Source organism: Grampus griseus (assembly GCF_964374135.1).
Source record: "Grampus griseus genome assembly, chromosome: 17".
NCBI classification, from domain to species: Eukaryota; Metazoa; Chordata; class Mammalia; order Artiodactyla; family Delphinidae; genus Grampus; species Grampus griseus.
The window spans coordinates 2,821,711-2,841,707 of NC_139011.1; the positions used below are offsets into that span (position 1 = coordinate 2,821,711).

The window sequence follows — 19,997 nt, forward strand, 5'->3', positions numbered from 1 at the left end:
ACTGTGGCGATTGTTTCACAGTATATACAAATACTGAATCATTATATTGTACACCTGAAACTAATACAACGTTATACGTCAGTTATAGCTCAGTTAAAAGACACACTTTGCATGCACTGTTAACGTATCTATGTTTAGCATTTGGTAGGTGGGGAGATAATTCCTCAGTTAATGTTTCTTAGCCTGTTACTCTTTTCTTGCATGTTTTCTTTAGCACTACATTATAACTTTTTCATCCAGGAAGCCCTCGGAGTCCATTGTTGCTAGCAGCATCTGATAAAGATTAGGTTGATTAATATGCAATTATTTTTGTTGTTCAGAGGCTGAATAGCAGCAGTGTCCGACGATTCATCCTGGTCATACTGCCTCACTTTGAGTGGCTTTCTCTCTGTATATGAATTGGTTTAAGACTGACTAGCATTGATTGATAGATGCCTTGTTTCCTAAGTCTGGGCAAACACAAAGCTGATGTTGAAACCCTATAAACAGGGAAGTGTATTGATTAATATCAAGAGATTCTAGGGAGTCAGATTTTGTGGAATTTTTTTCCTTACTGAGAAAGGAGAAAGAACTGATGCTCTCTGAGGCATCCTTCTTAGAAACGAATCTGGGGCTCCTTTCAGATAGCGAGGGTTTTGTAGTTCCTGCCCAACACTGGTTGCTGCAGGCCGGAAATCTCAGTCCTCTTGGGCGGCCACATTGGAGTAGAGACCCCGAGAAAGCTCGGGCACTCACTCCCGGCCAGGCGCACCCGCTCTCGCTTGGCGGGGAGCCGGGGTGTGGCTCTGTGTCCTCAGGAAGCCAGCCCTGAATGGGCGCGCTCCCTCCTTCAGCTCCTGCGGCCGCTGCCCATGAGTGTGACTTCCTGTCTTAGCCGGGTGACGTGTAGGCCTCAGGAGGGGCCGGGCAGAGCAGCACGCGGAAAACTGACAGAGTCAGCTGGATGGCACAGAGGCGTGAACCTGTAGCTCAGGCTGTCTGTCTGCTAGCACTGCACAGTTACTATTTTCAAACCTATTTGCCCAGTTGCTCAGAAGTTTTCCGGCAGGTTGAATGGTCAGGTGCACAGTTTAGTTGACCCATTCCACAGGTGCTGGGGGTCAGGGGACCACAGTGAGGGAAGGAGACGCGGAATTGGAAGCGACTGTGCCATGGGGTCGGCAGGAGAATGAGAATCAGCAGGGACCATAAGGTGTTGCGTTTCATCTTTACACGTGCGCATATTTACCTGTTACGTGAGAGTTATTTCTACACACTTAACAAAGAACTAACTAACTACGTATAATGCTCACATCACAGATATTTCCATTTCCTTGTTTTTCACTAGTCTCTCTTCTACCAGAATTCTGTATCCACGGGAGACCATCACAGAAATCAAAGCAAGAGTGGGGCTGCTGCGTGGGAAGCTTAGAGAAGAGAACATGGCTTTTGGAAAAGCACTTTGAGGACGTGGCAGTGCAGTGGGTTTTGAGAGGTGGGCGAAAGAGGTCAAGGTTGCCGCCTAGGTTTCTGTCTCTAAGCAGCTGGGAGATTTGCTGAGATGAGGAGGTCCAGGCCTGGAAGAAAGTCACAAGTTCTCTTGGTGGCATGCCAGGTTTCAGGTGTCTGGGAATTTCAGGTGGAAAGCTCAGGTGGGCACGTGCATATGTGTGGGTCTAATGCTCAAGAGGAGACGCAGAGAGTGTTTGCAAAGCCTGGAGTCAGAACAGCTGTTAAATGCCGTCTCAGCTGTGGCGAGAGTGGCCTTTTTCAGTCTCTGGGCTCGTGGCCAGAGCTTGGACGGCTCTTCCCCAAACCACGCGTCCCAGACTTTTCTTTTACAGAGTGTCCAAGGCCAACCACTCATGTTGTAGGTGACATCTGATAGTCAAGCCTTGCCCTTGAACCCATTTTGCTTCTCTTCACTTTAGTTCCTGTGATCTAAAACCATAACTGATTCTCTTCCAATTGCCTGTAGTTCCACACTTGGCTCACCTGTCAGAACCCCAGCCCTGGTTAAAACAAATGTTGGCCTACCAAGCAGGCTTTGGCCCGCACTTCTTTCCTGCGGCCACCGTATTTGTGGGAGTCATCAGGCCCCATGCCTGTAATCACGTCGGCTGGAGACCGTGAGGTTCTGACCCAGCCCTGCTGTCTCCTGAGCTCGGGTCTGTACCCAGCTTTATGCTCAGTGGTTCAGCTCGGGAGACTTGCGGATCTCAGGCACGTTCAGAATTAACGGGACTTGATCTTCCCGGAGCCCCGCCCCTTCTGTTTGCCCGCTTGTTCCACCCAAAGCTCGAGTTGTGTCGACTTCCCGCTTTCCCTGCCATCTCGAGCATCACCCAGGTGGCCATGCGTGCCCGGCGCCGGTCTTCCTGCTTCCATTCTCCCCCACACCTTCTCTGCAGGAGCAGAGCCAGCTTGTGAAATAAAAGTCACCAGCCCTAGGTTATCTAGGGCCCACTCTCTGCCCCCTGCCGCCTCGCACCCTGGTCTTCATCTCCAGTAACCGCAGCCCCTCTGGAACTGGATCCCACGCTGACCACTGCTCCTAGCGGTCCAGCTCACTCTGCCGTGTCCCAGATCCAGAAATCCTTTGACCACACTGGCACCTTCAGGCCACTCCAGGCAGGCTGTCACTGCCCTGACCCACCAGAGTATGCCACCCCCTGCTGATTCACCTGCTCCCACTTCCCTGACTGCTGAGATTTGCAGGCCGCCATGGGATGAGGTCCTGTCCCTGCCCCTCCAGATCCCACCCTGGTCCTGTCTCCAGTCTCCTGGCTTTGCTTCCTGTCTGTGTGCATCTCACACCGAGGCTCAGGTGGCCCCTGGTATTCTCTAAGACCCTCCTCCGCCTTGCTTCTCCTGGTCTTGGCCATTTCAGTTCAGTGGTAACTCTTACCTCTCAGTACATCCTGTTGATTCTGTTTTCAAAACAAATCTGAAATCTGACTACTTCTCACTCCTTTCTGCTTCTACACTTGTGCAGCAGTGCCTGGGTCCCATCACCTCTCGCCTGGATTATTTTGTTGGCATCTCACTGGATCTCTCCTGCTCCCTTCATACTGTTCCCAATGTAGCGGCCAGAGTATTCCTGTCAAAATCTATGTCAGATCACAATATTCCTATTCCAGGCCGCCCCAGGGCTTTGCATCTCACCAGGGTGGACCCAGTTGCGTCCTGTGGCCTGCACCCTCTTGTACCCTTCCCCAGACCTCATCCATCACACATCCTTTGCCCGCTGGCCCCCTCAGGCCACACTCCTCTCTCTGACACACCATGGACTGTGGGCTCACCACCCTCCACCATCCAGATGCTCATGGTTTATAAATAGAAAACTCACATAAATGAAAAGTCACCCAGAGATCACCTGTGGTCCCACTGCACAGAGAAGAGAGGCATGGCTGGTTTGTCTTCACTGTGCGTTGGTGCGTGTGCCAGCCTGTGTGAGGCCCATATCCTGTGCTCTCCTTTTAAAGGCTTCTACACTACAACAGATTGCCTTGTCTTATTTTTTCATGTAGCACTGTGATACGGATTTTCATGTCAGTAAATGGGATGTGCACAGCAGTCTTAGGACATCTGGGTAGCAGACACACTGCAGTGTGCATGGCCGGTTGTGGGGTACTCTACACGCTTCCGTGCTGAACCTCCTTGTTGCTGCATCTTTGCACAGTTCTTTCATCATTCCTAAAGAATAATTTCTCAAAGGTTGTGGTTTTAAAGTTTTTGATTTCTTATTGCCAAATTGCCTTCAGAAAGGGTGTGTCGACTTCCCCTCCCAGGTTGGGATGTGTGAGTGCCTTTATGTCCCCTGCTTTGCTGACTTCAGGTCACATGCGAATATAGCCCTTATATTTTTAATGCCTAACTGTTTACTACATGTTCTAATAAGCCAATTATTGCTTTACCAATTTCTGTTTAAGAAATAAAGCTTGGTACTGCTGAACTGTATACTTTAGAATGGTTGCGATGATATATTTTATGTGTATTTTACTATAATTTTTTTAAATAAAAGAAACAAAGCTCTGATAAATACAACATTTGGTGAACGTAGGTGGTATTAAGTGGTGGCTGGACAAGAAATGTTCCTTGGTGTTGGCTGTTATTGCTGTGGTCTTTACTCATTGTTGGCTCTAAAAAGATGTTTGTAATTTTATCATGCAGGCCAAAACACTAAGAAAATTGATTCAACAAACATTTAGACAGTTTGCCAACCTTAATAGAGAAGAAAGTATTTTGAAATTCTTTGAGATCCTCTCCCCAGTGTACAGATTTGATAAAGAATGCTTCAAGTGTGCCCTTGGTGTAAGTATGGGGACTTGGAAATAGGGTGGGACTAGGTGTGATTTCTTTTGCTTTTTCTTATCCATGTATATCTAAATTTCTGATTGAAATCTAATTTGTCACATTTTTAACAACATGAGAATATTTTATCATTTTACAGTGGGAAAAATACAAAAAAAATGTGTCAACGTGAGACTAAAACCATCCTTTTTTAATAGCATGCCTAAGATTTTTTTTTTAATTCCAGCCCAGCGATTCATTGATTAACTGTTCACTAAGGGCTAGTTTACCTATTCATATAATCTTCCCAAAGAAACCATTGGCTTGAGACCCACTGGAACGAGCGCAGTCTGTCTGTCTCTGCTTAGGCTCAGCAGATGCTGCACCGTGAAGTTGTAAATATTTTGTATTATTTGGTTACAAAGATCAGTAGCAAGCTAGTGCAGCCCCCTTTGGTCCTTTAATGTGTCCATGGTTCTTTATCTAAAATATCTTTTTCCTTCTGGTACCTTTGCCGTCACCCGTTTCACCTTCAAGTCGAGCTGGATTATTTCGGTGGAGCTGGCGATTGGCCCCGAAGAAGGGATCAGTTACCTCACAGACAAGGGCTGCAACGTAAGTGCGCTTTGGACAAGTCTTGGGAGCGGCCTGTGTGGAACACACCTCCTTTCGGACCTGATTGTGGACAAAGGGGAATCAAAATAAGGAAATGAGGATCCTCTTGGAAAAGACATCATTCTGCCATTAAAGCTTTCCGTTTCGCAGCGTTTATTGCTCAAGGGAATAAGAGGAAGAGACAGCCTAGGTTGAAAGTTTTTGAAATTCTTTAGTTGGGAAGGAAGGGAGTCACACAAATGGCACATATGTTGGTGAGATCTGAATGGGGTTGTTACAGTTCATCTGGAGAAGTTTTAGATACTAATTTCTTCATTCACTTCCACATATAATTTAAGTATATTTGTACTTGTATCATGTCCTTTGAAACAGCCTCTTCTGGCTCTTTCCAGGATCAAAAATATCACTAAGAAAAGGTCAGCCACCCCAATAGAGGATGTCCGAATAGTTAAGACGTAAGTGAAGCGACGTTCAGCCCCATAGTCATCAGATAAATGCACAGTGTGATACTGTTACACACCTACCAGAATGGCTGAGGTGAAAGAGATGAGTAATTCCAGGTGTTGGCAGGCATGTGCAACAGCTGGACGTTTCATACACTCTGTGAGGGTATAAAGTGGCACGACCTCTTCAGGAAGCTCTGTGACGTTATCTGTCTTCTCTTTGATTTGTAGTCTCTTGTATTCTCTTGCCAGGTTTTCTTTGTCCTTTCGCATTTAACCCGTGTGGAATTTTGTGTATGGTACAAGGTGGGCCTGCGGTGTGTCCAGAGGGTGGGCTCTGGAGTGTGCAGCCGGGGTTCCCAGTGGGTCACCCTCATGCTGGCCGTGTGACTTTGAGTCCATTTCTTCACAGCTGGCTCGTGTTTCCTCGTCAGCAAAATGGCAATAATAATCACAACTACCTAAGAGGGGTGGTAGGAGAATGAAGTGGGTACTGAGTGTGCAGTGTTGAGATGAAGGCCTTGCACAGAGGGAGCACTTAGAGGATGCTGGCTGCTGTCATTGTCCCCTTGTTGTCCTTCTTGTTGGTATCCCAGTGAGCAGCCAGCCGTGTCAGCACAGTAATCGTATCTTTCACCTCTGAACTGAGTGTCTGCCATCTTTGTGATCTAGTTCTGGATCCTCTGTTCTGGTCCAAGGACACAGTTCTCTCTTTCTGTACTGCTTCCATCCAGATGGGACTGCTCTAGTGGGTGCTGCATCCCCGTGTCATCTTTTGTTTGTACACTCTCTGCATGGATTGTTTTTCTTTTGTACACTTTCCTGGCTGTTACTGGCTATTTAATCTTTCAAAACCAAATTTATAGAATTAGCAGAAAATTCTGTTGGGATTCCAACTTGTTTGTTAATTTGTGAAAGTAGATATTAGTTAGTTATCTGTCCAAGAATATGGTATGTCTTTCTATTTGTTCAGGACTTCTTTTTTTTTTTTTTAATTTACTTATTTATTTATTTATTTTTGGCTGCATTGGGTCTTCTTTGCTGCGTGCAGGCTTTCTCTGGTTGCGGTGAACGGGGGCTACTCTTCGTTGCAGTGTGCGGGTTTCTCATTGTGGTGGCTTGTCTTGTTGCAGAGCATGGGCTGTAGAGCTCAGACTCCGTAGTTGTGGCACATGGGCTTAGTTGCTCCACGGCATGTGGGATCTTCCTGGACCAGGGCTTGAACCCATGTCCCCTGCATTGGCACGGGTGGACTCTTAACCACTGCGCCACCAGAGAAGCCCGTTCAGGACTTCTTTTACATCCTTCAATAAGATGTCGTAGTCTTTTTTGTATAGTTTTTTTTTATTTTTATTTTTTTTTGTGGTACGTGGGCCTTTCCCTGTTGTGGCCTCTCCCGTTGTGGAGCACAGGCTCCGGACGCGCAGGCTCAGCGGCCATGGCTCACGGGCCCAGCCGCTCCGCGGTATGTGGGATCTTCCCAGACTGGGCCACGAACCCGTGTCTCCTGCGTGGGCAGGCGGACTCTCAACCACTGCGCCACCAGGGAAGCCCTTGTATAGATTTTTTGTATTAAGCTAATTCATAAGTATTACAGAGTTTTTGGCCTTATTGGGAAAATTTTTTTTGGCCATTTCCAATTTAAAATTCATACTGTGAGCATAGCAGAATATACTTGATTGTTTATCATATATTCAGCAACCTTGTTCATTTAATAAGTCATTTTTTATTAGAATCTTAGATTTTGTAGGTATATAATCATGTAATCAGCAAAAAAAAGAATAGTTTTAACTTTTTTCTCTAATCTATGCAGTTCTTTCCTGTTCTCATATTCACAGGCACCTTGAAGATCATGTTTAAAAACGGGTGGTAGAGGATATCCCTATCTTGTTTTAGGTTTTAATTTATCAGTTAAAAGTATGTCGGGCTTCCCTGGTGGCACAGTGGTTGAGAGTCCGCCTGCCAATGCAGGGGACATGCGTTCGTGCCCCAGTCCAGGAAGATCCCACATGCCGCGGAGCGGCTGGGCCCGTGAGCCATGGCCGCTGAGCCTGCGTGTCCGGAGCCTGTGCTCCGCAACGGGAGAGGCCACAACAGTGAGAGGCCCACATACCGCAAAAAAAAAAAAAAAAAAATGTGTGTCATCATTCAGGATAATTTCTGATGTTGGGTTTTAGTAATGTATCTTTTAAAAGAAATACATTTATTTATTTGGTTGTGTGGGGTCTTAGTTGCAGCACATGGGCTCCTTAGTTGCAGCATGTGAACTCTTAGTTGCAGCATGCGTGTGGGATCTAGTTCCCTGACCAGGGATCGAACCCGAGCCCCCTGCATTGGGGGTGCAGAGTGTTATCCACTGCGCCACCAGTAAAGTCCCTTTAGTGAAGTATCTTTCATGTTTTTAAATTATGCCTTTCTTTGCTTAGCGTTTTTATTAGGAGTGGCTACTAAATTTAACTGAAGGCTTTTTCAGCCCTAATGATATGATCCTGGTGTTTTCTCTTTTAATTTCTTATTAGTGTATATTATCTTGATTAGCTGTGCTGATATTGAGCCATTTAATAGCTCCTACTGGTTATGCTATATTATTCTTTGGAAATAGTGATTTATTATATTTGCTAATATATAGAATTTTTGCAGCTATTTATAAGTGAAATCAGTCTAGTCTTTTTATTTTAGCTCTACGAGGACATGATATTAGAAGTTACACTAATTTTATCAGGCGAATTAGGGGGCTTTTCATCATTTTGTGGCCTGAAATATTTTAAGTCAAGGTAGAGTTGTGTGTTCTGTGAAGGCGGATAGAATCAATCTATGTAACCACATGGTGCCTTTTTCAATGGTGGGTGTTTAACCGTTTTTTCAACCTCTCCAGTAGTAATAGATCTATTCAGGTTTTCCAGTTCTTGTGTCAGTTTTGGTAATTCATACTGTTAGCGTTCTCATCTGCTTTTCTACATTTTTAAATTGTTGCCATGGAGTTGCATCTCGTGATACCCTTACGATCTTTCCAGTAACTTTATTTCTATATCCTTTCTCAGTCCTAAGCTTGTCTGTTTGGATTTGTCTCTTCTTTTCAGATTTGCAAAGGATTTATTTCAGCTGCTTTTGAAGGACAGGCTTAGCGGGTAGGGTTATAGCATTAATCTATTTGTCTTCATTAATTTCAGTATTTATCTTCACAGATTTCCTTTTCCTAATATCTTTTGCTTATTTCTTCTGCTGTTCCCTTTAAGTACTTCTTTAAAATTTGTTCTTTTTATGTGGCCGACCTTGAGGGATAATGTCAGAATGAGGCAGAAAAACAATGGGTTAAAAGAAAGAATAAAAAATAAGTTAAATACAATAATTTCCATAACTCAACTTTCTTTTTGTGCTTTGGAAATTTTTTTAAATTCTAAGATGCCAGTAATGGGAATATTTTAATATAACCATTTACTGAAACTAATTGAGATATTTCTCATTTCATGTGTCACCACTGACTTAATGATATTTGGTTCCCAGTGTGTTAGGAGGAGCCTCAGGCCTCCTCTATGACAGTGTATGTACCTTGTGCCAGCAGCTCGAACATCAGACTAGCATCGCCCTCGGTGATGTCCTTTTCCAAAATGGTGAGCAGCTCATAGTAACATTCCAAAGACAGGCAAGTGTAATATTCCCTGAAATACACCTAAGTTGCATTCCTGGAAAATTCCATGCAGAGCATACTTTGTGTTTTAAAATAGATGAGGGTTCTAGAATCAGATTTTTCGCCAGCATGAATAAATACCAGGATATCTGAAAGCCATTCAGGACACAAGACAGTTTTTCACCATGTGGGAATTTCCTGCACATTATATGGCCTCTCACAGCCCTGGTCCTCATTCATGTTCCTCATTCTTTGGTCAGCTGAAAACTGACCAAAGGGAATGGCCCTGCCCCAGTGAGACCAGAGCACATCCCATCAAGACGAGGTCCTGGTGGGGAATTAGTTCAGAGAGGCAGGCAGAGGTCAGATCATGTGGGTGTTTGATTCCTTTGGGCTAGCATTGTACCGTTTTTACAGGGGACTTAATAGGACCAGATTTACATTTTAAAATACCTCCCTGGCTTCTGGGGGCTGTCTGTTTAGAGGACGAACACGGATGAAGGGACACTGGCTGGGAAACAATTTCAGGACGAATTCTGAGCACCGTGCAAGACAGTGGCTTGTACTGGAGTGGTGGCCGTGGGGATGGAGGGAAAACGCATGGATTCTGGGTGTTGGGAGCTGGGCTGGATGTGGGGTGAGGGAAGGAGGGGAGTCAGTAATCATGCCTTCATATTTCCACTCGGGAACCAGGTTGAATGGTGATGCTTTTGTTGAAGTGAGGAAGACTGGAGGGGGAAGGTGTTTTGAGGGGGGGTCCCCGTGACTGTGCTGGGTGTGCCGTCAGTCTCTCTCCAGTGTCCACGCGAGGATGTCACGTAGGGAGTGGGATACTTGAGTCTGAGCTCAGGACTGGAGATGGTACTTGTGCCACAGGACTGGCTGGTGTTCACTGGGCAGGCCGTGCACAGCTGGTGAGAAGGACGGGGCCCAGCACAGACCCCTGTAGCACCTGAACGTTTGTGGGTTGAGTAGGGGAGAAGCCAGGAAATGGAAAGAGAGCCACGGAGGGAGGAGGAAAGCCCATGAGGGCAGAGGCCAAGAGAGGGCCAGGCGTGGGGGCCGTGCTGTGTGCTGCCCAGGGGATGGAGGACTGCCCGTGGGTATCCGTGCGGGGGGCCTGACAGCAGTGCCTGAGAGCAGTGCTGCAGAGACGCTTCCCTGTGAAGGGGCGCGGGGTAGGAGTCCCCTTCTGAACCGTAATTCCGGCTCAGTCCCAGTGGCATAATCTGTGCTGAGTGGGGCACTTGGCAGGGAGGGGCTGATACCTGTGATGTTCTAAGAGAAAGAGGTCCTAACGAGGCCGATTGTTTTGGATAAACCTATAGGAATCGTCTCACGCGAACCGGTCGTTGTCATGAAATGGTAGAGGATGAAAGACGGATGGGCATGTTTTGTCTGCATAAGAAAAAAGAGTTTACTCCTCTTGGGAAAATGAACAGTGTCTCTCTTGGCCTGTCTGTGTGGGAAGGGCCCTTTGGATACCCAGCGTCTCCCTAGCACTGTTACACTCTGGAACTTCAGAACGTTTCAGAGACTTGTTCTAGCTCAGGGTGCATTGGGAGTGGGAACAGGTCCCTCTCTCTGTGAGAAGTGGAGCAGAATGTTCCCTTAGGCCAAGAATTTCACACGGTTCCCCCCAGGCCAGAGGGTGAGTCAGGTCGGGGACTCCCTTCTTCCTTTCTCTGTCATGTGTCGTGTGGGACTGGTGACCACTTGTGCAGCTCCTGAGGATGGAGTGCCCCTCGGCCGTCAGGAGCACAGAGAGCAGACACATCCCTGACCGTGAATGAGCAGGTGGCCCTAGCAGGTCCATGACTGCTCCTCAGAGGGAGAATGGCCCCCCAGGCAACATGGACAGTTGGTTTCCTCAGACATCCCGTCTAGGGAGGTGTCCTCAGGAGGATGAGGTGGGCTTGGGACCGTGAGGACTGCACAGAATAGTTCACATGAGTCTTGCATCTGTGGTCCAGAGCGTTTGCCTTTTCTTCCCAAAGCCCACACACCTGGCCGACTTCAATCAAGTGCAGACCATTCAGTATTCAAACAGCGAAGACAAGGACAGGAAAGGGACGCTGCAGCTGAAGATTGCAGGAGCGCCTGAGGTAAGGAGGGCTCACGTGCGTCACGATGGGAAGACGAAAATAAAGCGCTGTTGTAGAAATGATGATTGTTTCTGGTTGCAGGTGAAGTATTCGTGGGTCATCAGAATCACAGCTTTTTCTAATGTAATAAGCGTTACATTACGAATAATAATGATCAAATGCCCTCAAGAATAGAAAACAGGTTTAAAAATTAGTGGAGCCTTATTGTGGAGATGCTGGGAGATTATCATGAGTTACCAAGGAAATCAGCCTCTTAGAATTATATAAATTCTGTAAACTATGCTACAGTGTTATTTCCCAGACTGCAGTGTGTGACATTCTCTGGGGGGTAATAATTAGGAAAATAACCACGGCAGCAGCTGGTACTCTGTGCCACATATGTCCCCACTGTCCGACACTTAACACAGAAGCCAAGGGCAACACACGGCATCCTCAGAACCCAGCGGAAGAGGCACTTTGAGATACTTTGGTTACCCCCAGTCTGTAGGTGAGGGAACCAAGCACAGGATGGTGGCCACGGTCCTAGTAGGCGGTAGACATGGAGTTCATCCCAGACAGTCTGGACCCGGAGCCTCTTCTTAATCAGCACGTGGTGTGGAAAGTAAAGGCAGGCCTGGCACGAGAAATGAACATTTGGCAAACACTGCATAAGGTGACCTTTCTGAAAGACGGGCAGAGAATACTCACATACCCAAGAGTCTGCACCACCTGGCGGCACACGCAGGCTTACTCGTGGGTGAAGCCCGTTCTGGGGGCTCACCTGGCCCCACTCGCACACCTGGGCTCTGCTCTGCTGCGGCCCCTGCGGGGATGGTTTGTTTTCGGTGCTCCTCACGCCTTCTTGCTCCTGCTGCCTTGGGATTGCGGCATTTCTAGGCTCCAGGCAGTGGATTCTCAGAACTAAACAAATGATACCATGAAATATTGAAACCGTATTGCAAATTGAAATTTCCTGAAAATATCTCAGTAATTTCTTGTTTGCACCATGATTTTCAGGCTGTCCTCCTTTCTGTTTGCTACCCTCAAATAATATTTAGGATACTGCAGGTGAGATAAGTTGTCCCTTTGGAAGGAGGTTATGTAGACTACATGAGTTAGGACATACTTGTGTTTGAAAGTAAAATACAGCTTTGATGATCTCCTGGATAACATTTAATGATAGGTTTTTAGGAAATTTATCATAATCGCATGTTTAACTTGAAAAGTGTGGTTTCTAAGCTCTGGAGCAGAACATGCTGTGCATGCTCAAAATAATGACATTCCACTAATTTTCTTTAATGTCAGAAAAATTACGATGGATGGTTGATAAAAATTTACTCCACATTTCTCTAGTTTCTAAAATAAGCTCTACTTTAGCTTACTAATTTTCTAAATTCTTTTCTTAATTAGAGCGTGCCTAAGGGACCAGACATTCTGAAAGGAAGTGTTTTTTTCACCTCTTTTTGTTCTAGAAAGGGAGTCTCGGTTTAAGTGATTTTTCTTTTTTTGCCTGGGTTTGCCTTCTGTCACATATTCTAGGAATAACATCCTTAAATATCGAACTTCCTTTTTCACTCAAACCTTATGACAGATCTTGTTTCGCTCCCACTCTGTGTTCAAGTGTATCTAGAGATCTGATGTCATAGTGCAGCTGTCCCTTTGATTACTGGAAAGAACAATAACAGCTCTCTCTGGGTCTTCTCCCCTGTCCAGCCTCTGACGGTGACAGCACCGTCCCTGACCATTGCCGAGAACATGGCCGACCTGATAGATGGGTACTGCCGGCTGGTGCACGGGGCCACGCAGTCTTTCATCATCAGGCCTCAGAAAGGTGAGCTCTTCTTCTGTTCCAGCGCTCCCTCTGAATCGTTAGCCGAGCTCACCCCACAGCCTGTAGTCCTTTTAGATTGCTCTGTGAAAGTGAAGAGTGGATGAATAATTCAGCCCAGTGGATCTGTATTCTTGCTTTCCTAGGGAAGTGATCCAGCTCACAGCCTAAGAGCTGGGTTTGGACAGAGCTTAAAGGAAACATTGTGTTTAGACCCTTTTGTTTTGAGCAACATACTTAATGTATTTTCTAGGTTACCATTAGCATTTTTAAATAAACTTTTGGGATTATGTTCTGGGTCTTTTTTTTTTTTAAGTCTCTTGTAACTCATGATAAATAAAGTCTCTTTCCTATTTTTTCTCATAGATCTCAAAAGCTTAGAGTAGTAGTTCTAAGCATGATGTGATGAACCTTAGAAACACGACTGTGTCTCTTTAGCCTTTCACAAGGCAGTAAGATGGGGTGTTTCAGAGGATTTGGATTTCTGAAATAAAGCAGGAAAAAACTGGACTTTGGAATTGTATTGACCTGTGGGTTCAAATCACGAGTGCATGCCGCCTGCAAAGTACTTAACTTTCTGTGCCTCAGTTCCGTCCCACAAGACACGAAGAGTGGTTCCTGTCTTGTGTAGTCGTGGGGGGACGGCCTCGTGTGTAGGTGGCTTGGGGCCGTTCTGGCACGTACAGCGTCAGAAACTTCAGTGTTGCTGTCATTGCAACGCTGCTGCTAGTTTCAGTGTGATCTTGACACACTGGATGAGCCTTGGCTTGGAGATTCCTCGTCCATAACGGAAGAATGGTACCTACTTTGTAGCGTGGTAGGGGGGTCCACAGTAGTCCCCATCAAGCAGGCAGCCAGCTCTGTGGCAGGTGGACACAGGATCCCTGCCAGCACTCCCCTCTGTGGGTAGGACGATCCCTGGAGGGAGTTGGGGACGACTGAGCAGTGAGCGAATGGGGAAGCGTATGTGGAGACACACAAGGGAAGCAGATGACAAAGCCCTGAGCCCCAAGTGTAGACACAGTAGAGGGCCCTGCCTGCCCAGCAGTCGAGTTCTCTGTGCTGACAGCAGGTGGAGGGCGTTGAGGGAGGGTGTGAAGCAGAGGTATCATTGGAAGCTTTGTTTAAAAGTTAGTGTCAGGGTGTTGTGCTCTGAAAACGGTATCTATAAAGCCATGAACCAAAAGACCAGTAAGTGCATGGATTCCAGGATGTGGCTAATCTAGCAAAAATGTTTTCCCACTATGATCAGACCAATAAAGCCTCTTCATTTATTTTTTCCCTAAAATATAGTGTGTATTTGTCATAGCTTTTTTTATGTAATGAAGTTGCTTTTAGAAATATCTAAAGGCTACTCTCAGTTAAAATTTTTGCATCCATGAGCTTTGAGTTTTCATATTGTGCTTTAAATGGGGGTATGTACCTTGCAAACATTATTTAAATGTTTTGGGACAGTTGCTTCATATAAAGATAGTATTCTATGAAAAATGTTAAATGTGCCGTATCGCCTATCTTCTTTTTAGTGAATAATTTTTTAATTTCATCCTGATTTACCAAAATGTTCTTCATTAATTTGTTGGTACACAAAAAAATAACATTCAGACATTAGGCATTAAATGTTTGAAGCTTTAACATCTTCCTGTGTTGGTTTTTAAATGGCTTTTTTTCCCCTCTAGGGAGAAACATTTTGATATCAAATCTCATGAAATGAGATGCATTAAATTCTTCATTCATATGAAAACAGCATAAATGAAAATGCTTTTCATAAAAACCTAGTAGGGCATTGGTTGTTACCAATTTTATGTTGTCTTTATAGAATTAATTATTGAGTCTGATAATTTATTTACTTTATTCTAAATCACAGCATATGTACTTATTACATGACTGTTTTATAATAGATACCTAAAGTGAGGTTATATTGCCTAATTGAAATAATATTTTAAGTCAGATGTTTTAATGGATTATAGTCAGAAATACGTGGACAAGAGCACATGTGCATTTTTTAATTTAGTTTTTTTTAAAATTTCAAATAAATGTGAAACATGTTTCCACAACTCTAATGTGCCATTTTCCTGGTATGTACTTTAAGTAACGATTATGTACGTACCCATTTGTCCTCTCTAGACTATAAACTACTTAATGGTAAGGAGCCATGTACACGTTTGCGAGTGTTAACAGTTATAGTGACCTGTAGGTTCTACACCTGAGGTCTGATGTGCCCAGATGCACTTTGTTAACTCTGTGATCCACCATAATTGCTTTGAATTTAGAAAGTGCTTTTAAAGGTGGTATCATTGGGGCAGAAAACTAAGAGTCACAAGTCCGATGCCCTGAACCAGGTTCCAGCAGAGTCGCTGAGTGACCTTGGCCCTTATCGTGGGGTGTTATCTGACCTTTCCTTAAAGCAAGAAAGCTCAGTAGCAATTTTTCGATCTTAGTAAAATTCTCCTCAGAGGAAAGAATTGTGCGAATCAGGGTCATGATTTCATCGTTCTCAAGGAGGGTTTCTGTACGGAGGATGATGGTAAATACTGCACATTGTGAGGGCGGGGCTGCTCCCAAGCCTGACACAAAACCCGGAAGGCACAGAGAGCAAGTCCGTAGAGTTCGTCAGTACATAAGTACGAAAGCGCTTCTACTAGTAAAAGAAATGCTTTTTAAAGCCGTGACACAGAAGGGGAAACATCTGTAATACATGCAATGAAGCATTAAAATCTCTTATTTTTCAAGTGTTCTTCTAGCTCATTGAATAAGGGGTAAAAATGGGCACCCGTAGAAGAACGGACATACGCTGTCCGGTAAGCTTACGGACACAGACAGTGACAGATAGCATTCTGTGTCTGTTAGCCTGTTGTTAGATGGTGGAAAGACCGTGATACCCATTCTTGGTGGGGCTGTTGCAAGGTGCCCTCCACACTCCACTGTGTCGGCATGAGTTGGGACAGTGCTTTCGGTTGCTCCTGGTACTGCCGGGCCCCCCTGGAAACAGCCGCGCAGGACCACTGATGCGGCGCCCCTGCTGCACTGCCTTCGGTAGCACAAAATGTGGAGCGACCCCGGTGTCTACGGGGGTGGAGCTAGTAGCTAATAAATAAGGGAGTGTGAGATGCCGTGCAGCTGTTTGAAAAGACGAGCTGCCCGATTTCCGTGCTGAAACCTACATGCGCGCGTGTGTGTATAGCCAAACCTGTGTGTGTTTCTAAGCATACAAGGAGTCTGGTAGTCTGGAAAGTTAAATGTGGACAGTGAATACCCCTATGGAAGGTGGGATTGTATGTGAAGGTGGGGGGTGGGGGGCTTCAACTTGTCTACTTTTTTTTGTCTACATTATAGACCTTTATGATTTAGATTTGTTACAGTGAATCTGTATTGATTATTTAATTAAAAACAATAGATAAAAATTTTTATTCAAAAATTAAAAGCCTCAGTTCTAAAAATGAAAATAAAAATGTGGTTTAGTACAAAGATGCATCCTTAATCCTAAGGAACTTATGCTGAGAAATAAGAGGCCACATGAATGCCATGAGAAAGCATATGTTACTAATTCAACTTATAAATTTAAAGCAGTGTCAAAAGTTAGCTCCTAGCATTGGGTATTTTAGTTGGTGAGCACTTAGGGATTTTTATAATGCTGCTGCTTATCGCGTCTGTTGCCATTTCTCTCAATGTTCCGCTACGTTCTTGTTTCCTGAAAATTGACTCTCTTACGCTCCTTCAGTTGTTAATCGCCTCATTTTCAGCCTTCTTCCTACTCCTGCCCAGCTTCTTATAAAGTCTGTATTAACCAAATAGTTCATAATCTGGTTCCTTTTTCTCTCCAAGGAAGTAGAAATTTCAACAGAGAGTAAAACAGCTAGAAATCACACTGACATGTCATTTGAAAGCCCATATGATTAATTGACAGTGTTGAGTGTGGGTAAGGTGGTGGTGGTAGCATCCATGGGGTAATAAACTAATGATAGGATTTTCCAGTTATTCTAAGTTTGGTCTTCATGGTATAACGTGGTTATTTTGCTTGAAATTTGGATGTCAGAAAGTCATAGTGAGGAAATTTGGATGAAGTTTCTGCAGCGTATTGGGTATTATGCAGTGGCTGTGAGTGCCGGGTCCTCTGCCAGTGTGGGGGGTGGCCTGTGGGCGGGTCAAGTCTGACCTTCTAAGTTGTCTGATACGTGGGAAGCGCTCTGCTAATGCAGCAGAAGCACAGGAAGGCCATCCAGAGCCACTTGGGGTGTTCCAGGAAGGGCTCCTTTGAGGAGGTTGAGCTTGAATTGAGCTTTGAAAGATTGAGGAATGATGCTTCCACCAGAAGGAAGAGAACCTTTCAAGAGATGGAGTGTATGAAGGCATCGTGCTGTGTTCAGGGCCATACGGGACCGGGACCGGGGGATAGGAGGAGGGACAGGAGACCTGGACAAGGGTAATCCGCGGCCTGGGGAGCGAGGGGACTGGTGGGATGGGTTTACCACCAGATTCATCCAGATGAAAGAGATTAAACCAGGGGGCTCCATGCTTCCTGGTTCACTAATGAAGGGGAGGGAGCAGCTCTCCCCAGCCACTGAGCAGAGCTTCCCTGTGATGCGCTGGCCAGAGCCCAGCCGTGACAGGGGAGTCTGCCACCGTCATGGGGGCCACAGCACCTCCCGAAGTCGAGTCCACAGGACACTTCAGGCCACGCCTCTGAGGCTGCTGGGCCCCTTGGCTGCCCCTGTTCCTCCAGGAACACAACCTGTGGGTTTGTTTCCTTTGGATTTCTGTGTGTCCTGCACAGGTTTGTTTTTTAAAGAAGATGTTGGGGGTAGGAGTTTATTAATTTATTTATTTTTGCTGTGTTGGGTCTTCGTTTCTGTGTGAGGGCTTTCTCTGGTTGTGGCAAGCGGGGGCCACTCTTTGTCGCGGTGCGTGGGCCTCTCACTATCGCGGCCTCTCTTGTTGCGGAGCACAGTCCTGCACAGGTTTTGGTGTTGCCGCAGGACGTTCAGTCTTTGGTAAAGAATGTTGGCTTTGATTATGAGAAAATCTTCATCTTCTAGAGTCTCCTGGGAAGAATATCTTTCATCAGTTTATCCCTTAGCATTTGGTTTTGATTGGCAATACCTTTTATATAGTCTGCACCTGCAGGCAGTGTATATTTGTCATAAATACTAAAAATAAAGCCATGGAAACCTAAGATAGATAGGCAGTATACCAACTTCATTTTAAAGTGTTATTGCTAAAATTCTGAAATAAGACTCATCTTCTTTCTCTGATTTCTATACATAATCTTTTCAAAAGGAAAGAAGGAATCTCATCTCTCTCTTTCTGTTTTTTCCCCAGAAGGTGAACGGGCTTTGCCATCGATACCAAAGTAAGTACTGCTTTGTGTGTCTTGTGATTCCTGTGCATTAGAAACTGGGAGGAACTCACTATGCTTTACTGTCCATTTGCCTGAGTAATCAAATTTCTACGTATATGATTAGGAAACTAGAAAACAAATGTTTCCAGAAAGAAATCAAATCAATTTTAAATCATGTAGTTAGGTTTAATCAAAAGTGTACAATGAATTTTCCCTTTAAGTTCAGCAGGGAGCTCAAGAATAGCAGTGAGATCGTATGAGGGAGGTCTGTTGTCAAACAGTCACTTTATAGTCAGTGACAATATTTATAAGAACCTGAAAATAGATACCATTCTGGCTATTTTACAAGTGAGAAAATTAAAGATATGTAATTTATGTTAATTTTTAAATTTGTTTATGTCATGAATTTCATAGTAGATGTTTCAATCTGTACAAGGAAAAGAATGCCAAAGCTTCTCTGTTCTCAGCCATTGTGCTAGGAATTGGGGACCAAATGAAAGTTACAATCTAGACATTCAGATATACAGGTAAATAAACAACTACAGCTGTGTGCTGAGCACTCAGAGAGAGATTTGAAGAGAACCCTAGGCACCTGCAGAGAATACAGCACCTGAGACGCCACTGCATATAGGGACAGAGAGGGTGGAACCTGGGCATCACCTCTGTTCTGTCACTCTCTCTCCTCTATCACTGGTCTGCCGCCAGTTCCTTCCTTTCTGCTTCCTAACAGATCCATCCACTTGACATTCCCACCATCCCTCCCCGGTTTTTAGCTGTTATCACCTGTCCGGGCTCCTCCAGTAGACTCCTGTGTCGAGGTCCCCAAGACTGCCCCATTCAGTGATTCTCTAGAAAGAACTCCCAGGACTCAGCACGTAACCGTACTCTCAGCTGTGAGGTATGGCTGCCAGGGAACGCAGAGCAAAACTGGCCAGGCCGAGAGCAATGGCATGAAGTCCCGAGGGAGCCAGGGGCAGGCTCCCAAGAGCCCTCTCTCAGGGACTCAGGTACGGCGCACCTGATCCTCGGGAATGAGTTGTGATGCCGTGGAGTGTTGTCTACCAGGGAAGCTAGTTAGAGACTCGGTGCCCCAGCTTTTATGGGGGCCTGGTCACGTATGCACACTTCGCTTGGCGTGTACCCAAATTCCAGACTCCCAGAAGGAAGGCAAGAGTTCAGCACGAACCATATTACTTGTACAAACAGTCTAAGGACAGTGAACCACACTTACTAGTTAGGGGTTGGTGGGAGCCCTCCTAAACACCAGCCAAGGGCCCGGCTCAAAGGACAGCAGCCTCAGGTCTTCTGGGTTCCCATTTTCCTGCACTCCTCCTACCCATCTTTGCCTGTCCCATGTTGCCTACCGTCCCGTCCATTCTCTACAAAAGCAGAAGGGACCTTTCCTCTCGAACCCCTTGCGTGACCGCTGCTGCTCTTAGAGTCAGGCCCACATCCTTCAGCCAGCCGGCGGGAGGCTGCACGATGGTCCCTGCCGGCTCCTCCAGCCTCACCTCCCGTTCCTCGTGCTCACTCTTCATTCACATTGAACTGCCTTCAGTTCCTGGAGTCCTTCCTTCCCTCTGGCCTTGTCCTCAGCAGGGGCCTGCTCAAATCTTATCCTGCATCCCTGCCTCTGGAAACCTCCCACCACCCCAGTCCCAGGAGCAGCCCTGTGTGTTTTCCTGTAACTTATCTCACATTAAACAGTTACCTCTCTGCTGCTCACACCCTGTGGCCTCGTTGACGGCCAGGGTCACGTGACGTGGTAGACCCGACCCTGGGCCGTATCTGG

The 19,997-nt window shown here is 45.7% G+C and overlaps 1 protein-coding gene across 8 annotated transcripts in view; it reads left to right on the forward strand.

The window, feature by feature from the left end:
* The window catches only part of PTK2 (protein tyrosine kinase 2), a 253,294-nt gene that overhangs the window by 141,605 nt on the left and 91,692 nt on the right, over nt 1-19,997 (forward strand). For all 8 annotated transcript variants that reach the window (XM_082674402.1, XM_082674406.1, XM_082674405.1 and 5 more), the window contains 5 exons: nt 4,153-4,293; nt 4,810-4,887; nt 10,956-11,063; nt 12,756-12,873; nt 18,187-18,217. In XM_082674402.1, the coding sequence (XP_082530528.1) occupies nt 4,153-4,293; nt 4,810-4,887; nt 10,956-11,063; nt 12,756-12,873; nt 18,187-18,217 (476 nt within the window). The remainder of the gene's footprint in view (nt 1-4,152; nt 4,294-4,809; nt 4,888-10,955; nt 11,064-12,755; nt 12,874-18,186; nt 18,218-19,997) is intronic.